The 21143-nt window shown below is 34.7% G+C and overlaps 1 protein-coding gene across 2 annotated transcripts in view; it reads left to right on the top strand.

The window, feature by feature from the left end:
• Positions 1–7540: 7540 nt before the first annotated feature.
• The window catches only part of LOC115880409 (E3 ubiquitin-protein ligase TRIM9), a 364333-nt gene continuing 350730 nt past the window's right edge, over positions 7541–21143 (top strand). For both annotated transcript variants that reach the window (XM_030897602.1, XM_030897610.1), the window contains exon 1: positions 7541–8320. In XM_030897602.1, the coding sequence (XP_030753462.1) occupies positions 7556–8320 (765 nt within the window). In that variant the 5' untranslated portion in view covers positions 7541–7555. The remainder of the gene's footprint in view (positions 8321–21143) is intronic.

A 21143-nucleotide genomic window follows, 5' to 3' on the forward strand; every position in this document is an offset into this window, starting at 1 on the left:
CGTAAGAAGCTCAATTTTGGCATACAGGTTGATTCTAGGGTGTAGAGGTTCGATAAAAACGGATTTTTCGAAATACCTGTTCCAAGAGGGTGAAACCACCCCTCAAATATTACAATATTTTTTATTAAAAAACGGTGAAGTTTCCGAAAAAACGCTTAAACACTTATATTTTATTTTATTTTTTTACATATTTTAAGAATACCTCAGTAGGCTGAAGCTGAGGAACAACGGAGAATGCAGATTCTGTGGGGCAAATGGTGAAACACCAGAACAACTCATCATTGATTGCGCCGAGACGACAACCATTCGTGCAATAAATTTGGTACAACTGATATCGGAGATGGAGCAACAACCGCACTAGAGAGTTTCCAGGATAAAACCATGCAGATAAAATAACTGAAGTGTATGGAGGCCTTTATACAAAGAAATGTCGGGGTTCTCATTACTGAGTTCGCCGAGACGACGACCGTTCGTGTCATAAACTTTGGTGCGGCTGATGTCGAAGATGGAGAGCTGGCCTCTGCTGTTAAAGCCGTGAGACTGTATGATGAGTTATAACTCATTATCTTTCGCTAGCGTAGATTCCTACCTGAAAAATGCTGGTGTAAGTGCCTATTGGTTTGAAGTAGTAGTTGCGGTAAAGGGGAAAATCCAGAAAAGAGACAGAAGAAAATGGTGCAATCCTCCGAAACGATATATAAAGAACTGCTTGCTTCACTGCACTGACTGGGATAAAACTGTACGGTTTATGTCCATACACTATCAGTTAGGAACGAGCGGGTCGAACTGTACGATTCAAATATATAAATTCGGGTCAGAACGTCCTGCGACGACGTTGTCCGATGTCTATTTTCCGCCGTGCGTGCGATTTTCCCATTGATCTTCGGTCAGATTTTTCTCGCTCATCGATCTTCTTATTCCTTCCATCCATGTTTTCTTGGGACGTCCTCTCTTTTGTTTACCAGGTGGTACCCAATGAAATACTTGTTTGGGAATTTTTTCATTGTGCGTTCTCTGAATGTGGCTTTACCATATTAATTGTTTTTGTTCAATTTCATTCACTATTGTTCCCTCTATTCCCTATACCCTCTAATGTCTTCATTTCTGATTTTATCCTTCCGTGAAATTCTCATTGCTCTTCTAATCGCGTCTATTTCTGTTGTCTCTAATTCCCTTTTATTCCTTTCAGTGAGTCGCCATGTTTCAAATCCATAGAGTAATATGCTTTTAACTAGTGTCTCGTATATATTATATTTCCTGTTCTTTGTAATTTCAGTACTCCATAGAATGCCCCCATTTATGAATCTGATAACTCTTTGTGCCTGTATTACTCTTCTGTTGTTTATTTCTCTATCGTCCGTTCCATCATCTGTAAATATTGAACCCAGGTACCTATAATGTCTCACATGCATTAATTTCCATATTATTGTCCAAAAATAAGATCTTCTGTATTGGCTCCAATTGGAAGGTATTTCGTTTTTTCCGCTTACCGTGAGACCCCATTTAGCATATCTTCCCTCCAATTATTTTTCGCATCATATATTCCATATCATCTTTGTCATTTGCAACTATGGCCTGTCGTCTGCAAATTTGCAAGATATGTAATTTAGTGCTATACCCATTCCGTTACATTTTCATTTTTCCATAGATGTAAGTTCTTGGCAATATAAATTTTAAAATAATGTACATACAACAACCCTGTCGGAGCCCCTTTAATTGTAGCAATTTCCTCTGAGGAGACCGTTAATCGTTTTTACATTTGTGATTAAAATATCGATATATTTATTACGATTAAAATATCTGGCGAAAACAGATATTGATCGAACACCCAGCCAAAATTAGGAAAGCTCTTCTAATCGCGTCTATTTCTGTTGTCTCTAATTCCCTTTTATTCCTTTCAGTGAGTCGCCATGTTTCAAATCCATAGAGTAATATGCTTTTAACTAGTGTCTCGTATATATTATATTTCCTGTTCTTTGTAATTTCAGTACTCCATAGAATGCCCCCATTTATGAATCTGATAACTCTTTGTGCCTGTATTACTCTGTTGTTTATTTCTCTATCGTCCGTTCCATCATCTGTAAATATTGAACCCAGGTACCTGTAATGTTCACATGCATTAATTTCCATATTATTGTCCAAAATAAGATCTTCTGTATTGGCTCCAATTGGAAGGTATTTCGTTTTTTCTGTATTTACCGTGAGACCCCATTTAGCATATTCTCCAATTATTTTTCGCATCATATATTCCATATCATCTTTGTCATTTGCAATTATGGCCTGGTCGTCTGCAAATTGCAAGATATGTAATTTAGTGCTATACCCATTCCGTTACATTTTCTTTTCCATAGATGTAAGTTCTTGGCAATATAAATTTTAAATAATGTACATACAACAACCCTGTCGGAGCCCTTTAATTGTAGCAATTTCCTCTGAGAGACCGTTAATCGTTTTTATTTGTGATTAAAATATCGATATATTTATTACGATTAAAATATCTGGCGAAAACAGATATTGATCGAACAGCCATAATTGGGAAAACACTTACATACACTGACGTTTTTCACTGAACAGACCAAAGACATTATAAAGATAGACCGAACATCTCATTCATAAATACTCGTTGGTAGTGTATCAAACATTAAAATGTGTCAAACAAGGACAGAAGAGACAGAGAAGTCTAAAATTTCCGACCCCGGCAACTAGGCGCATTTGGATTGTTCTAATGGCCAGTGGCGTATCGTTTTTTGGAACGAATTTAATTAGTAAATAAAAGTAAAGTAATTAGTAAAATTTTTACTCCATACTAATATACTACATTAACACTTTTACGTTAAATGAGTTTTGTTATAAGGTCTAATATAATAATATAATTAATATCCCACATATACTTATGTTGAAATGTTAGTAGATAGTTTTCGAAAATCGCTCCAACGTCGATATTCAATTTAAACTTTCAGTTACTTCTATATAAACACTCAGTTACTTTTGAATACTTACAGGGTGACTCAGGCTTCCGAAACAGTTCTATATTAGGTTTGTGGTTAGTGACTTTTCTTTCAATTTTTTTTTAGAATATGGAGACACAGAATGGTAAAGCACGTTTTAGACATTTTTGTAATCATAGGTGCCGGAACATATTTTCAAACTAAAGTTGTAGATTTGCCATTAAATTTCCATTCCAGAAATACCTAGGGTTGCCACCTGTCCTTTTTTGAAAAGGACAGTCCTTTTTTGGAATAACTTGTCCTTTTGACTTTTTTTGACTTAAAAAGTCATTTTTATTTACGTATTTTCCCTGAGAGAAGAAGATAACTTAGAACTTCCCGTTTAATCTCTGAGAAAATTACCCACAGCAAACAGAAATATTCTTTTCGTCCAAATTTAATTAGAGATGTTATAAAACTTATACGTAAATTTTTCTTGTTTAGAATAGGCAACATTATTCGAATATGATTAGAATTTCCCGTTTAATCTCAAATCATAGTTTAGGTTTTAGTTTTACCTTTTATGATCTTAAAAAAGAACTTTTCAAAATTAGTAATTAGTAACGATTTAGTTAGTTCGCAATCGATAGCTTCCTGTGAAGTACTGTGTAATAGTTGTTTATCTTGTATTATTAATAACTTCCTATACCTAAAATCAATATTTATTTTAATCCTTTTAGTCTCTCAATAGAGGGCATTTATCATTAAAAGTATCAAATCTGTGTGCTACAGTATGGGATTTCTGTCGCATAATAATGAATATTATGTTTATTTACAAATCCATTACTTAGGTAGCTTAATCAGACAATCAAATTTTAGTTAAACGTCCCAATCTTCCTGAACTGTATTAAGCATATGTATTGAATCACCATGTATGTTGACAAAAATATTTTGAAAATGTGCGTTACAATGGCCCCTGATCTTATGTAAAGATTGAAATAAAAATCACAAACCAAAAACGTAATAGGTAAAAAGCTTTTTGGAGGCCTGGGTCACTCTGTATATAGGTATGTATAAAACTAGTAGCCTAAGAATTATTTATAGTTCGTCCCATTCTAAAAAAGGTAACACACCGTACAAATAACTCTAGGAAGAGGTATTTGTATTGTACGGTGGTAAAAACTTGTCTAAACAAGACCGAAGGGGCAGATACAAGATATAATTAAGCAATAAAATGTAAAAAGGTCGGGTAAACACCTTTGTTTATTTGTTGAGCAAAATTCCTTTAGAATATCGTATATAAAGTTTCAAATGCAACGTTTATATTCAAATTTGTTATGATCTACAACAGTTAGGTAGTAATTGAGACGAATTATAATTCAATTACCGGCTACTATGTTCTTGTTTTAATAGATCAAAATTCAACAAATATAATTAGAAATTATTTTAATTTTGAGAGGCTCCCTTGTAGGACGCCTATGTACGATTACGGCGGATACAATACCTACCTGTGAAAAGACAAATTTGGGTAATTTGAGCTTATTTTTCCACAAATTTGACACTGCCCTACCATATTGAAAATTCGCAGATTCAAATGTACGTTAAACAAAAACAAAAACTATTGAAAACCACTGAAAAGTTCACTTCAGCCTTGATTCCGACTTCAAACACACCGTAAGCTAAACCGGTGGCTAAACGTAGTACGCTATAACGGACCAAGGGCCGTCGCGAGGGGTGGTGGGACGGACGGCTCATTTCATTCTGGAAGACTAGCAGCGACGTTACCAATAGTTCTAGACGTTTCAGCATATTTAACAGTAAACATGTCCTTTAATAGTAACGCATAGATCCTCTGGTTAATAACATATTATTACGCATGCTTCTTTAAAGATAAACTATTAATTTAATTAAGAAATTGAGATTTATTGATATCCGGTGAAGGTTTTAAAGTCACCTTTTCTGCAAATCAAACTAAGTAGATAGGCGCAAATTTGAGATGTGGCAATGTCGCCTTCTCTATCTCAGTTGGTTTTTACAGTACGTAGTCAACCTCCGGTAGTTTGATCGGGTTAAAATGCACAATGTGATATCTGTTCTTACTAAATCTATGGAACAGACCTACCGGATCGTTCAATATCTTGCAATATATCAAAGTGTATGACAACTTTAGCGTTCAATTTATCCTCGCTTCGAATACAAAATCCATGGCTAACTATTCAGCAACTTAATAATTGTCTTCGATAGGCGACGCGCTGTGGACTTGGTTTATATTAAAAGTACGTTTAATAACTTATAAAACGAATAACTTTCTGATAGTAGTGGAGCAGGCCGATCGATTTAAGTTCGTTAAATTTAATTAAGCCTTAAATAGAGTTAAGCTAACGAATTTAACTGCTTAATGATTAAGAAATAATGACCTGCAATGAAAATAACGATATTAATGCATGCACTATTTGATGGATTTTAATTTATGTCTATATTTATAAAATTTTATTATACCTAATTATTCATTAACTGTTATTTGTAAACATTTCATTAATATCAAGTTTATCTTCCATTTGTTTTCATGATGTTTCATGGGATTTCAGAAATGTTTTTGTAACAAAATATCTACTCGGACCAACATTGTCTTTAATTTTAAAATTTTAAACAAAGTTTATTCAATTTTATACAATGATGGGTCACAGACGACACTGACTGTTAGTGATGAGCGAGACTGCAGTACAAGTGTTTTCAAGAAGTTCAAAGAGTCATGTTTTTCTTTTCTTACATTATTGTTTTTCTGTATTAATTTTTTATAATTTTTATTCCTGTTAATACTTTTCCAAATCTCCCTACCGTTTTAGAGAATATTTAAAAAAAATGTAAAATCGCTTATTTCTGGATCTTACTCAACCGGGTCTCACAATGCAAATTCACCTCAAATATCCATTTAGTTGGTCATTGGCAAGCACTCTCTCATTGTACATGAAAATAACAAAACAAACATTTACTGATCTGGATAAAATTAATAGTTAAATAGTAAGACTCACCCGGGGGTACTCCGCCCCCTAGCGACTGATATATTCTATTCAATATATCCCATTCCATATTTTCCATCTAATTCAAATATCATTCGGTTATATATTGGTTAATAATCTTCAACAACTAGCTAGTGTCACCTGAAATAGTATAGGGGCTTCCCCCGGACGCAACTCTGCAGCTAAACAGATTCGCATCCCAATCGAATAAGCTAATTGGGGTACCTCACTAGTCTCTCTACCCCAACGCCGCATCGTGTCAATCGACAAGACAAGGGAGACCTCAAACTCTCCAGACCAACCTCGAAGGAAAGACGTCACCAGAGGTTTTCTTCCGGTCAAACGACCCGTTGCCTTACAGTACTTGCAACGTTTATAGTCAAAAGACTCTCAACCCCCAAATATCAGCTCTATGACAAAACACAACACAACAGCCGGCTGGCCAGTCTACTACTGAACCGCCGTAGGAAAGCTAAGCCTCCTCTTACATCACAATTTTACCGGATCGTAAATGTTTACATTACTTGCCAATGAATCATACTATTTTCTCTAATCGACTTTAAAATAGAGTGTTTTAGCATTACTAGATAAATAAATAGAGAGTTTCCGAAGGAATGCATATTGTTTATTAGAATAGTGAATAAATAAAAGCATTATTATGACGAACTTATTTTCCAAGTTTTACAAAAACATAAAAAAATTGTTGAATTTTACTCTAAGTCTTAACCAAAAGGCGTTCTTATGGTATAGTTTATCTGGTCAGTTGGAATACATTGGGACTCTTAATTTCGGCACTGTTTTTGTCGGCGCAGTTCTCAGCATCGTCTCGACAAAGGAATTAAGAGTCTCAGTACTTCCAATTGACTTCGGAAATACTATAATATTTTTTCGATTTCATTCTTTGATAGATGGTTCTTATTAATTTTGATTGACGTCATATTTTTTACTACCTACTTTTGAACTATCTCGTTTTTCGATAACAATTATCACCCTTTCCGTAGCATTAAACTGATTAAATTACGTACTAACATTTTAAAACGGCAAAAAATATGATGCTAATTAAAGTAATTTCAATAACAATCTATCAAAGAATGAAATCGGAATGATATTACCCTAGAAACGCCTTTTGATTATTGGGACTAAAATTTAACAATATTTTCATTTTTTTAATTTTCTCTAAAACGGTATAGAAATTGGAAAAAGTGTAAACAAGATTAACCATTTTAGATGATGCAAATTTTTTTATGAAGAATGCATATTTTTTTCTCAAAATGTCAATAATAAAAAAGTTTTTCCTCATATAAAGACAATTCCTGGACATACTGTAGAATAAGTTTTGAACACAAGGAAATCAATAATCTTACAATTGAGATATAAAACAGGTTAGTGACTGAATGAGTTTTTTTCCCTCTCGCTTAAAGTATATTACACACGTACTGGCTCGAAGGACCGGAACGAGAACTCCGGGAACTCAAACAACCCCGGTTCGGCCCCTGTTCGGTGTTCCTCGTCCGTTTTCGAGACGACCGCAGCCGGCGCGCTGTTTTGAATCGAAACGCGGTCCGCGAGCGCGTTAGTTCAGTGCCAGCCGCCGCCGCATTTTACGAGATGGAAGAAGAGCTGCGCTGCTTCGCCTGTAAACAGTTCTATAACAACCCGGTATTGCTGCCGTGCTATCACGGACTCTGCCTGCATTGCGCCCTCAACTTGCAGCAACCGGCCGCCACCAATCACAATGCGACCGCCACCTCAAACGCGGCATCAGTATCCGAAAACGCCGAAAGCGTGGCCTCGGGTTCTTCCGGGGATTACCAGGAATCGGACAAATTGTCCATTCTGAGCGAAACCGATAGTGGGGTAGTGTGCACGTCCAGGCCCAATTCGTACGTGGGAACCCCCAACGGGGCACTGTTCACCAGTGCCCTATCCCTTGCCTGTCCCATTTGTTCCAAAGTTGTTTACTTTGACGACAACGGCGCTCACAATCTTCCCAAGTACCGCGTGATGCAGAACATCGTCGACAAGTACGGGGAATTGAAAAACTTGACGTTAAAGTGTCAGATGTGCGAACAGGAACCTGCTAGGGAAGCGATAGTGATGTGTGAACAATGTGAGGTGCTGTATTGTGAGATATGCAAGGAGTCGTGTCATCCAGCCAGGGGACCTCTGGCCAAACATGTTCTGCACGAACCCAAAAGAGGAAATACGGTTACTGGAAAAGCCAAAGAGGGAAAATGTCCGGAACACTCGGAAGAGACGTTGAACATGTACTGTTTGATTTGTAAAATTAGTGTTTGTGCTTTGTGCTTGATGGATTCCCGACATACCAGCCACGACGTACAGAGTTTGACAATGATGTGCAAAGCCCAAAAGGTAAGGATCCAAAGTATCAACAGATATATGCATATTTCATTTAATCAAAAATTAAAAATAATCTGTGTCAAATGTGGATTACCTCACTTAATCTTATCAAAGGAACAAATATCATTTACTGAAGTTGATAATAATTCCATAACTCCATTGATTTCCTGTATTGTGCCATTTATATAATAATAATAACTCCCGTATATAGCTTTTACCGCCTTGGTAGTAGCAAGGTACAGCTTGCCATGCTAGAGCCGTTCGGTATACAAGGAAGGTAATGTAGCTAGCACTACGCTTCAACCGCCTATTATTACCTCAGGATTGTGAATCCCAAGTACTTATTTAAGGCTGAGTCGACCTAAGTACCAAAACTATTTTTATTTTAATAAAAATAGTCGCCTGATGAAATACCGGGTGTAGGATTCGAACCCACAACCTTGAGATTGGTAGACGAGAGCCTGTACCTCTACGCCACCGGGCACCTAGTGCCATTTATGGATACCAAATTATCAGCTACATCAAATGTTCCGTCAAGAATTTAATAGTTTACCATGCAAACCATATCAGATATCTTATATTGATGTTTTTTTGTTGATTTAAAAATTGTACCATTCAATTTGCATAGATCAGATTACAATATATACAGGGTGAGTTTCCTACGATGTTCTCTGTGGGTATCTCGGAAACTACTGGAGATAGAGAGTCAGTTAAATAGGGAAAGAATTGCAGTTTTATGGGGTCATAAATAAGCGCCTTTCAGATTTTTCAAAAAGTTCATGGCTTACTAGATATTTCGAAAAAAACAAATTTTGGCTATTTTAAAAATTGTCCCTAATTCCATTATAATCTATTTTAGACAAAAAGTTTTCAGATAAAAGTTGTAGATATCACATCCCTAATGAGATTGTGTTCTCCGATTTTTTCTAAAGCCTGTGATTTTTGACATATGACACAAACATATGTTTTTTTTTTGAATGGAAACCATAGTTGGCCATGACTTCATAAACAGCGTCATTTTTTAAGCTTTTCAGCGATATAAGCTATAATATGTTTCTTTCACAAAATTACTGAGTTATAGCCAATTCTTATCTTTCTTGACTAATGTCACTTAGTTAGCCATGGAAACAAGTTCAATCGTCGTTGCTCTCAGAAATATGAAATTGTCATATTCAATCTTTGTGAATTAAAATAAACAAAAATTGTAAATAAGAGTTTTTCAAATGAAGAAAAGCGTGTAGGATTATTGGTTCAACTTTTCTTGGCCATACAGTTTCGAGGATACGTTGACCGGTGAACGTTACTTACGTTTTGTAGAAAGGTTTTCAAGACATGTTAGAAATATTAAATTTATTAATACTCGCCCATTAATAGAGTGGTTCCAACATGACTTTCATTATGACACACCAACCCCAATTCCCCACACAAACACACAATGAAAGAAATGTTAAAAATTATTTATATCATAATTATCTAGACTCAGGGATAGAAAGAGGTGGACCAAATTGCATGGGTCTCCTCGGTCACTTGACCTATCCATTTTTTATACGGTATGGTTAACAACAAGGTTTACAGAAGAACTTATGAATTAAGAGAGGCACTCGAAGAGGCGGAACAGGAGAAGTTTAATTAAGTCGACCGGTCATTCTGTGAGAATAGCTAGAAATTCAGTTTTTAAAAGATGCATTTATGTACTCAAAACAATTGCGGATTTTTTGAAAATTTTCTAAAATAACTTTATAATATAGATTAATAATATATTTTGTCTTTTTATAAGTAATAAATCATAACAAAATTAGAACACCATTGAAAACTGTTCTCTAAAAAATAACTTTCACTGGTCAACGTATCCTCGAAACTGTATGGCCAAAAAAAGTTGAACCAATAATCCTACGCGCTTTTCTTCATTTGAAAAACTCTTATTTACAATTTTTGTTTATTTTAATTCAAAAAGATTGAATGTGACAATTTCATATTTCTGAGAGCAACGACGATTGAACTTGTTTCCATGGCTAACTAAGTGACATTAGTCAAGAAAGATAAGAATTGGCTATAACTCAGTAATTTTGTGAAAGAAACATATTATAGCTTATATCGCTGAAAAGCTTAAAAAATGACGCTGTTTATGAAGTCATGGCCAACTATGGTTTCCATTCAAAAAAAAAACATATGTTTGTGTCATATGTCAAAAATCACAGGCTTTAGAAAAAATCGGAGAACACAAACTCATTAAGAATGTGATATCTACAACTTTTATCTGAACACTTTTTGGTCTAAAATAGATTATAATGGAATTAGGGACAATTTTTAAAATAGCCAAAATTTGTTTTTTTCGAAATATCTAGTAAGCCATGAACTTTTTCAAACATCTGAAAGGTGCATATTTATGAGCCCACAAAACTGCAATTCTTTCCCCATTTAACCGACTCTCTATCTCCAGTAGTTTCCGAGTTGCCCATAGAGAACATCGTAGGAAACTCACCCTGTATAATTAAATTTTACTTTTAGATTTATAAGTCGGGTTAGTCACATCGTTTATAGCTCAAGAACCGCTCGACTGATTTTAATGATTTCTCATTTGTTCGATTCGTCTTCGTCCCGAATACTAGAACAACTATTAAAATGACAGAAAAATTAGATGTGCCACTCCGCCATCTTTAACAATTGACAGTTTAGGTTAGGGATAGCGATTCCAAATCGATTAATCAATGAATGAGTTACTTCAACCAAAAAATCGATTTTTTAAATCGATCTATGCTACCAGTGAATCGATATTTTTTTCTTGAAAATCAAGATTTGGTTCTATCTATTTTTATATGGAGAAATCAAGCGAACCTAACAAAACCTAAGTCTCGCCACATAATTTTTATTCCACTTTCTTTCTATTTCTTTCTATAAATACGTAAAATATTGATATTAATTTAATTCTAGTAAAATGACTGAATACCAACATATCTAATTATCTATTTATTTTATCAAAGCCAGATATTGACAAAACTGCTCCAATTTTATTGCAGTACATAATGCTTTTATCCAAACGCTGCGCCGGCTTTATCTGATGTTAAACATTAATAAATCAAATATTGACTTGCCCTTCCCGAAATTTCGAAGTCCTTGATAGAAAATGTAGCACAAAAAAGACTTTTTGTATGTACGTAGTAATTGTTAAAAAATCACAGTTAGGCTCTTGCTCCTATATTTAGCACCACATACAATAGGTAGTTTTCAAATAGAGTTTTAGATATATTTTTGTCGCACTAAAACATAAGGATGTTATTGTGTTCATTTATTTTCACTTATTTAAAAGCGGTTAACGGCAGTAGGTCACTGTTTTTTCAGTGACGCAACGTATCTTCTTGACGCAATGTTTACGTCACACTTATACCCGTTTTATTTTTTCAGCGTACAGATCGATCATTGATCCTAAATTTTACAAATTTCCACATTCATTGTGTTTATTTATACCGTGTAGTGCATCGGAACATTGGACTTAGGAAATCCCATTATTGACTTCCCTAATTATTTTAGAGAATAATTCTATTTAAGTTTATTGAAGAGCACTAAAACCCACATTCAAAAGAATAACTTTAGATATTTTTGATTAGCTCGTTTACGAGTTATCGCCGATTTCTTTTTAAATATTTCTCCTTTCTTATGGCCCTGAATTTGCTTATGAGCACCAGTCAAGGTAAAAGATAACTGTCAAATGAAGTTGTCATTTCAGAAATTTATCTATTTAGTGCTTTATTATTATTGAAAACTCATTCCTACATCGGAAATCTTAAAGATGTATTTATAAATACAAATTAATATGAATTAAAGTAAAATAAAGTAATCAATTGCAAGGTTAATTATAGTATTAGTACAATATTCAATAACTTATTAATTTAGGTACTATTAAATTGTTAGAACTTTAGGATTTAAGAAGATGTTCAAATATTCCTCCATCGACTGCTAGACAATAACCCAGGCGATCATAAAATTCTCTTCATACATTCGCTAGTTGGTAAACTGAAATTCAATTGCATTCGGCAGAAATAGCATTTTTTAACTCGTCTAGATCTGGGTATTTTTTATTCTTGTATATCCTGTTTTTTTAAATGGCCCCAGAGAAAGAAATCATATGGCGAAATATCAGGAGACCTTGCTGACCAATTTACTGTATGATTTAGGCCAATAACGTTTCCGTTAAAACTATTGTCTAAATATTCCCAAACAGCCAGGGTACTATGTGCCGGGCAGCCATCCATTTGGTACCAAACTTCCTGATTTTCCCTAGCGGCATCATGTAAAGCAGATAAAATATGGTTTTCGAGTAGTTCCAAATAATATTCTGCATTTAAATTCCGCGTAAGAAATAATGGCCCGATAATATTGTGTCCGAATATCCCTGCCCAAACATTTACTTTCTGTGGATATTGCGTCCTTGTGTCGACAAACCTGTGTTCTTTGTTCCAATATCGATAATTTTGAACATTGGGTTCATTATTTAAGGTAAACCTGCATTCGTCAGTGAAACATATGTTTTTTAAAAATTCCCTATCCGTGTTTGCTCTTTCCATCATATCAAAACAAAACGCCTGCCGCCGTATTTCGTCCCCATCTCGTAGCTCTTGGTGCGTTTCATATTTGAAGGAATAGTATTTATGTCGTTTCAAAATTCGAAACGCTGTAGTGTGATCTATTCCTATTTCATCCTCAAGTTTCCTTGTGCTAATCTTTCCATCGTTCTCTTCCATGCACAATAAAACTTCCAAGTCGGTATCATTTCTTGCATCTTCTCTTTGTTCCTGCCTTGCTTCACATCTGCAGTTATTTATTAGGGTACCTTTAGTCTCAAATCTCTGGATATTCCTTGCGATTGAAGATTTTCCAGGTATCGGTCTATTCGGATACAGAGCAGCAAACATGTCCGACACCTTTTGATAACTAATTCCTTGATAATACCATTTAATCATCATACTTTTTCTTCGGTAGTGTAATTCATGGCTAATATTTTCGATGTAAGTATGAGTTTTTAATAATAATAATAAAGCACTAAATAGATAAATTTCTGAAATGACAACTTCATTTGACAGTTATCTTTTACCTTGACTGGTGCTCATAAGTAAATACAGGGCAATAAGAAAGGAGAAATATTTAAAAAGAAATCGGCGATAACTCGTAAACGGGTTAATCAAAAATATCTAAAGTTATTCTTTTGAATGTGGCTTTTAGTGCTCTTCAATAAACCTAAATAGAATTATTCTCTAAATTAATTAGGGAAGCCAATAATTAACCCCTTTAAAATTTACATGGGATTTCCTATGTCCCGCTCGACGATGCAACACCCGGTATGCATCTACAATAATTTAACAAATAAAACAAATATTTGTAACTGAAGGAACTTTATTAAACTATACTAATTAATAAAATGTCATTCACAGCCAGATATTACCCCAAATTATTGTAAAATTCACGTCTCACAATGCAAAGCTGTTAAAGGGAGAATCTTTAGCTTCCACAGAGATATCGTTTTCAGTTCATCTAAATTTCTGTGTTTAATATGCACATAAAGACCTTTTTTGAGTGCTCTCCACATGAAGAAGTCGTTCGGCGAAAGATCCTGTGGTCTTTTCCTACTATAACTCCAATAAACTGGAGTCAATGTTTTTCTTTTCTTCAACATAAAGAATATTCAAGTTATTGTTGTTTTCTTCCTGTTAAATTATTTTTGTCCTCACACTTCCATGTGCTTAAACTGTGCCTTTAGTTTCAAACCTCTGTCTAGTTTATTCTCTAAACTGTTGACTTATTCGGTATAAGCTTTCCGGAGACTGAGTTGTGAACAAAACTAACACAGCGAAAATACTGTTTCCAGCCAAATGCCGTTTACCCAACTTTTTCAGAAGTTGCCAAAATCTTAATTATTTTTTTCAAAATTACTCTATTTGGTACCTTCAAATTTTTGTGAACAAAATGTGACATCGAATTTGTAGCTTTCTCTGGGCCGTATTGTAAATTTTACTAATTTGAAGGTAGATTTTTGCAAATAACTTTTAACTAAATGAAGCGAAATTCTAGACAAAAGTACAACTTTAACGCCTCTTCAAAAAAGTATAATTCAACATTTGCATAAAATTATCTGGAGAGATAATATTTGATCTTTTCAAAATTTGCATGGGATTTCCTATGTCCCGTGTTCCAATGCACCGCACGGTATATGTAATTGTCAAAAAAAAAGAAAATATGTTTCAAAAATTGGACAGGTCATTTATTTTCCAAAACTTAATCCTAAAGTAACATTTATTTCAATCTTTAACTCGTTGAGAGAACATATCTATGTAAAATACAAAAAAAATGAGTTAATGACTAAAAATTATAGGGTTTTTCTAAAACATCTGTTTTCTTAGTGGTTTAGTGATGTTGCGAGAGGAGGATACGGATGGAAAATTACCTTTAATTAAGGGAACTTTAGTATAATGGTTTGGTTTGGTTTGGGGTTTATTCAACATTGATGGTTATCTTGAATCTAACCATGGACAGATGGTTATCTTGAATCTAACCAATTTTTATTATTATGGCGCTGATATCTCGGCCATATCATGAGAGGTCCAAGGTATGAGATTTTGCAACTCATAATCCACAAAAATTGTAGGAAAAAGATCTGTTGGAAGGGGAAGAATATCCTGGCTCAGAAACCTGCGAAAATGGTTTAATGTCACGTTATCTGACCTATTTAGGGCCACAGCTTCCAAGGTCAAAATAGCAATGATGATAGCCAACCTCCGATATGGAGACGGTACATGAAGAAGAAGAAGATGGCGCTGATAGTGTCTCATTGGTATTATTATTAGGGTTCAAAAGTATTGTTTTTGTTGCACAAGTCCAATATTAATTCAATAAATGTTCGTTAGGATGATATTGTCAAAATCATTCTGTTTTTCAATTTTGTTTCTTCAGATCAACACTAAGAATATTAAATTGCACTTTGCCATATTATTATTATTGTGGAAAAGAGATGTGAATGAGAAAAATTGCAGTGACCCAGGTGAAGTCTATTCCAGATTACTGAGTATTTTCTATTAGTAAGACATAAAGGGAGAAAAATGAAAAAATCCCTTATAATGGCTCAGAGTCTATTTGTGCCTGCATATCTATCCCAATCAGATTGTGTGACAGTTTTAAAAATACAAGAGATTTTGCTAGACAAATCAGCAGGGGATGGCAAAAAAAGGTGAGGTATACCCGAGGTAATAGCCTGACGAGCAGAGATATCAGAAAGCTCATTACCAGGTATACCCTTGTGTCTTGGAATTCACATAAAAAGCACTGAATTTTTTTTTCGTGAGAATTATTTGATCAAGTAGATCCAGCGCTTGTGTCACTAGAGGAAGGTTTACTCTAAAGTGTGTATGGCATTTAAGTAAATCTGAGGTTATTAACCAATGAGAACAGGCTAGAGAAGAGATATAATTTGGAGTTTCAATGGATATTGTCAAAATCATTTTGTTTTTCAATTTTGTTTCTTCAGATCAACACTAAGAATATTAAATTGCACTTTGCCATATTATTATTATTGTGGAAAAGAGATGTGAATGAGAAAAATTGCAGTGACCCAGGTGAAGTCTATTCCAGATTATGAGTCTTTTCTATTAGTAAGACATAAAAGGGAGAAAAATGGTCACTTATAATGGCTCCAGAGTCTATTTGGCTGCCTACATATCTATCCCAATCAGATTGTGTGACAGTTTTAAAAATACAAGAGATTTTGCTAGACAAATCAGCAGGGGATGGCAAAAAAAGGTGAGGTATACCCGAGGTAATAGCCTGACGAGCAGAGATATCAGAAAGCTCATTACCAGGTATACCCTTGTGTCTTGGAATTCACATAAAAAGCACTGAATTTTTTTTTCGTGAGAATTATTTGATCAAGTAGATCCAGCGCTTGTGTCACTAGAGGAAGGTTTACTCTAAAGTGTGTATGGCATTTAAGTAAATCTGAGGTTATTAACCAATGAGAACAGGCTAGAGAAGAGATATAATTTGGAGTTTCTGTGATAGCTGTAAGTTCCGCCCTCAATAAGCTAAAATCAGGATTAATTCGAAATTTACGAATAATATTATTATGAACAAAAGTACTTCCCACTCCCTCATTTGTCTTTGAACCATCTGTGACCTTCTTCTCAGATAGTTTTCTACTTTTGTAAAACTTCGCCGAAGCTCAGAGTTTAGCACCCATGCACAGCTCAGACCCGTACAATAGTACTGACTCAACCAAGTTTAAGCAAAATGATTTTTTGCTTAAATTTTGAGAACCAATGTATCTTTTTTAGAAATTATTTCTTATAAATTATCTACTACCTATGTTGTCATATTATAAATAAATGATGTAAAAACTAAAAAAATTCCAAATTTTCCAAATTTCGTTTTTGCGAAAAAACTTTTATAATCGTGTTTCTGGGGTCGAAATACACTATCCCTAAAAATATTTGCATTTATTTAAGACTCACCCTGTATAATCTTCATTTTCCGATTGTCTACTCTATTTAGGTCGTACCAATGTACGTATTTTTCCTTTCTTGAATATAATGGGTTTAAATCTATTTAGTAATTTAAAACGATTTACCTACTATAAATTTATTACAAAACGGTTATTGGCAATTACATTATCCATACATAGAAAATTGAATAAATTTTCACTGAAAACCGTATCATTTAAATTGACCACTTCATAAAATTAACTTTATTACAAAACTATTATTTGATAAGTTATGGTCAAGTAAGAATACCTTTATATCATAGGGATCAAGTAGAATAAAATTAAGTAGTAAAAGGAAATGATATAATGGAATTAAATTCTATAAGTTGGACACAATATTATTATTTGTATCTTACTCATCGTACTGGAGATCCCCGGACTCGCAAACGAATCTTCCTCTGAGTCGATATCTGCACCAAAAAATTCTTATTATATAAGATTACGTTATAGAGATAATATTAATTTTAAATTTTCCTGTATATTTTATAAAAAAATTTTGAACTGCTTGTTCACCGCAAATTTACCCACGGTATAATTATTTCTTAACCTACCATGCTTGCGGCTTTACTCTATGGCTACGACACTAAATGAATGGATACAAGTACAGGAAAAAACAGGATTCTATAAATCTCTATCATGACAAGGACTACAATAACGTCACAACTGTCAGCTGAAGCGCGGGAAGAGGCGAACGTACGTCTTATGAGGATGAGCAATCCTATTAGTTTACCGTTCTTGGGATTGGGTTACCAACAAATCTCTAGAAGAGTGGAGAAGAAGCTGTCTCTGCCCTCACCGGAGCACAGACTGGCGAAAATCTTCACAATAGAACATTCGGATTTCAATGATCTCATCAATGTACGGTTCGTTGTACTAGGCATTGACACCGAATAATAATCTAACTATTATTCGGTGGCATTGATGAAGATTAAGAATGAGCTATATGGAGGATTCGGTTTCCAAGTTGCTATATAGACTTTCTGAAAAGCATAAGACCAGAGGATATAACCTAGAAATTAGAAAGAATCACAATAGATCTTAAAAGGTCGCAGTGGAAAGAGACGATAGCCAAAACGTCAAAACCCCTCAAAAATCTAATCTAATATATAAAGACTTTCACTGTATATTTTGTAACCAATATAAATATGTATTTTTATTTTTTGGAAATTGCTTTCTTTCCAGTAGAACCGAGAGCAGAGCTAACAAAGAATATTCTGTTCTGGCAATATACATTCCCTATTTTACTTCTGTTTGAAACAAGGAAAATCCGAATTTTTGATGAAATACTCGATGAAATACAATTGAATTTTTCTAATGTCAATATTAAATCAAATAGATAATATAAAGATATATCCATATAAAAAGAAACAACCACTTTAGATATCCCAAGAAAATTGGGATTCCCTAAACTTTTCCGAATTTTTATCCATCTCTATGTGATTTTCATGAACTTTGGGATTTTATAAAAAACAATATAAAAAATCCATCTTTCGAGCAGGTATTAGAATTAGAATTAGAATAAGTGGGAGGGGGGTTAATCTCTGCGACCTTAGAGATCTATCGTGTCCCCCTTTCTTGAGTTATAACTCATCATACAGTCCCAGGACTTCCTACGGAGACCCGTGTCCCTCACAGTCGAGGAGCTACGACCCAGGCCGTGTAGACGAAACGGTAGCTTGTGTCGCCTGTTGGGTTTAGATGTAGGAGGTAGGCTCCCGACCCTTGGAGGAGGTGGTAGCTTGTATGCCACTTGCGGAGGATGGTCTCACGTAAGTGTCAGCCACTTCTCCTGTAGTTCTCTTTGGGTTTGGTCCCTTGGAACTTTCATTGTTACTGTTCCCAGTGTCGCTAGGGGGTTTCCCCACAGCTTCACCGGTGATGTTTTTATTACTATTATTATCAGATCTCATAGTGTTCCTATGAGTCGCTAGGGACAGTCGGTCCACTTCTACAGAGCCCCGCATGTAGAAGTAAGGGGTAAATACAATGGGGTGCCCCCGGTGCCCCAAGGTTGAGGCTGTCCGTAGCCCCGCCCGGTATCGTTATATGTCTTGGTGCAATTCTCTGGCCACGACACTACAGTCAGGGACAAGACGATGAGTGAGATGCTTCTTAGACCAAGCCAAGTGCTAGAGGGGATTCCCCCCAGCACCTGACCAGGAGCTTCCCCACCAACGACAAGGTCTTGCATCTCCTAGGGGAAGTTCGAGCAGGTATACGTAGAGTGAGTTATAACCTTGACTTCACACAGAAATCTCGAAGAAATAAAAATACATTTAGTTTTTTCTTCGGATCGCCATAGAATCCATTTAAAAAATATCACTGTTGGGCTTAAAATTTACTGTAATGACTGTAGTTGTATGAACCAATATTCTAAATGCGTGTTGTGTTTGAAATGGTAATAAATGCTCAAAGTATATTTCCATGTCAAGGACGGAAAATATTGCCCATCCTCAGTTATTTCTAGTTGTCGTTCCCAACCGCCTAATAAAAATAATATGCATGCATTTGTATGCAACAAATTGTAGGTCTGAGAAAAATTAAAAAAATAAACCTTTAAGTAGTCACGTGATTAAGCTTGTCCGGCACAGCGTTGCCCACTTTTACTAATTTTATTTTAATCAAAATATTTTAGGTAACAAAAATAAATTAATTATAAATATATCAATAGTTATTATATACATCAACAAAACTCACCTCCTAAACAGCACTTAAGGGACATAAAGGGCTATTCCCGGTCAAAATATTTGAATAAGGTTACGATGAGTTTTTTGCAACGGTTATTAAGCTATCTTGTACACTTCGCACTAAAATAGGTTCTAAAAGGAACAATGCTCGACTGCAAGGTCTGCCAGTCAAAAATTTTAAGCTTCGAATATCACAACACAATTCATTTGAACAAAAACCTCGTAATACAAAACTAAAGTGTCAAAACGCTTGTCATTTTTTACAGCAGAGCTACCACCTGAATCCCTAGCGGGAAATTTAAATTCCAGTTAGTCAGCCCGGTGCGGCGCCGAATATGTCCATGGTTGGCAACAATGAATTAAAAAGTCACGCCCCAGGTTAATTAACTAAAAGCTTAATTCGTATCGCTTAGAGAGTTATTGATAAGCTTTGAGAAGTCTAGTAATACTACTAAATACTAAATGCATAATTTTTTGTAACCTCAATATTGTAATCATGTAACATTGAAACAATGTGATGTTGGTTAAGATATCGTATTGATGTTACAGTGATATATATGCAATACCTTAGTACGATATAACAGTTAGAAACATCACAGCGATATAAATCACATATGAATTCAAAAATGTCACAAAAGTTACATCAAAAAATGTAACGTAATATTTATGTTATACGAGTATAATATGTTCGGGGGGAATGTAATAAATCATGGTTTGATTAACTTAATACTTATTCTTATTAGGCCAATGAAATTGCCAGTTCAATTCTGATACAGTTTTTAAGTTTATCCTAATCTTATCATGAAATTATTTCAGTCTCGTGTTTTTATCTCAAACAAATAAACAGATTTGTTGTGAGTTTTTTTTGAAATGAGAAACACTTTTAAAACCAATATAACAAATCCATGCCTGCATTTAAATTGATATTCTTTCGTTCACACATTTAATCGTAATTTTCAATTGAGTTGAACTGACATAATTTAATCGTATTGCAATGTCGCCAGTAAGACGAAGCTATACAAGCCGCAGAACTACCATTGCTACAAACCAGACGAATTTGCGATCCAACTGAACTGCAGAGAAACGCGAAGAGCAACATGAAATTGAAGGAAACCGATTATCACGAACGAGTTTAGCCTGTATACGTTTTATTATACGGCTCCTCAAATTGAAATTACATGGGCACAATCATTACTAGATACAATTATTACTTGTAGGTAGCCTGTACAGACTGTACAATACGTCTATCCGTTCTGTAGCTACGGGGCATCCGTAAGGGGAAAACGATATTATCTCGCTGTTTCTCGTAACAAATTAGACGTCGCGTACCATCAATAAAAATTTGACAAATTTGCAAGTAGCCAATGAAATGCGTGAGCGGACTGTTTTGGGGTGACATACTTGTTAAGCCCACGTGGCCCACGTGTTGCTTTTCTTTCATAGATACAGACCCAGTCGACGTACTTTATGTAACCTATCTTTATTTTACCAGGAACTTCTTCATGACTTATTTATCAATGTATCATACGTTTTGCGAGGAGAAACTTTTCACAAGTGTTTCAAAATTATATTAAATAAATTACCTATAGGGAAATTAAAATAATTTTGGTTGCACATCATAATACGG

The sequence above is a fragment of the Sitophilus oryzae genome, unplaced genomic scaffold, assembly GCF_002938485.1.
Source record: "Sitophilus oryzae breed Bouriz unplaced genomic scaffold, Soryzae_2.0 scaffold_1081_pilon_pilon, whole genome shotgun sequence".
Classification (NCBI taxonomy): Eukaryota; Metazoa; Arthropoda; class Insecta; order Coleoptera; family Curculionidae; genus Sitophilus; species Sitophilus oryzae.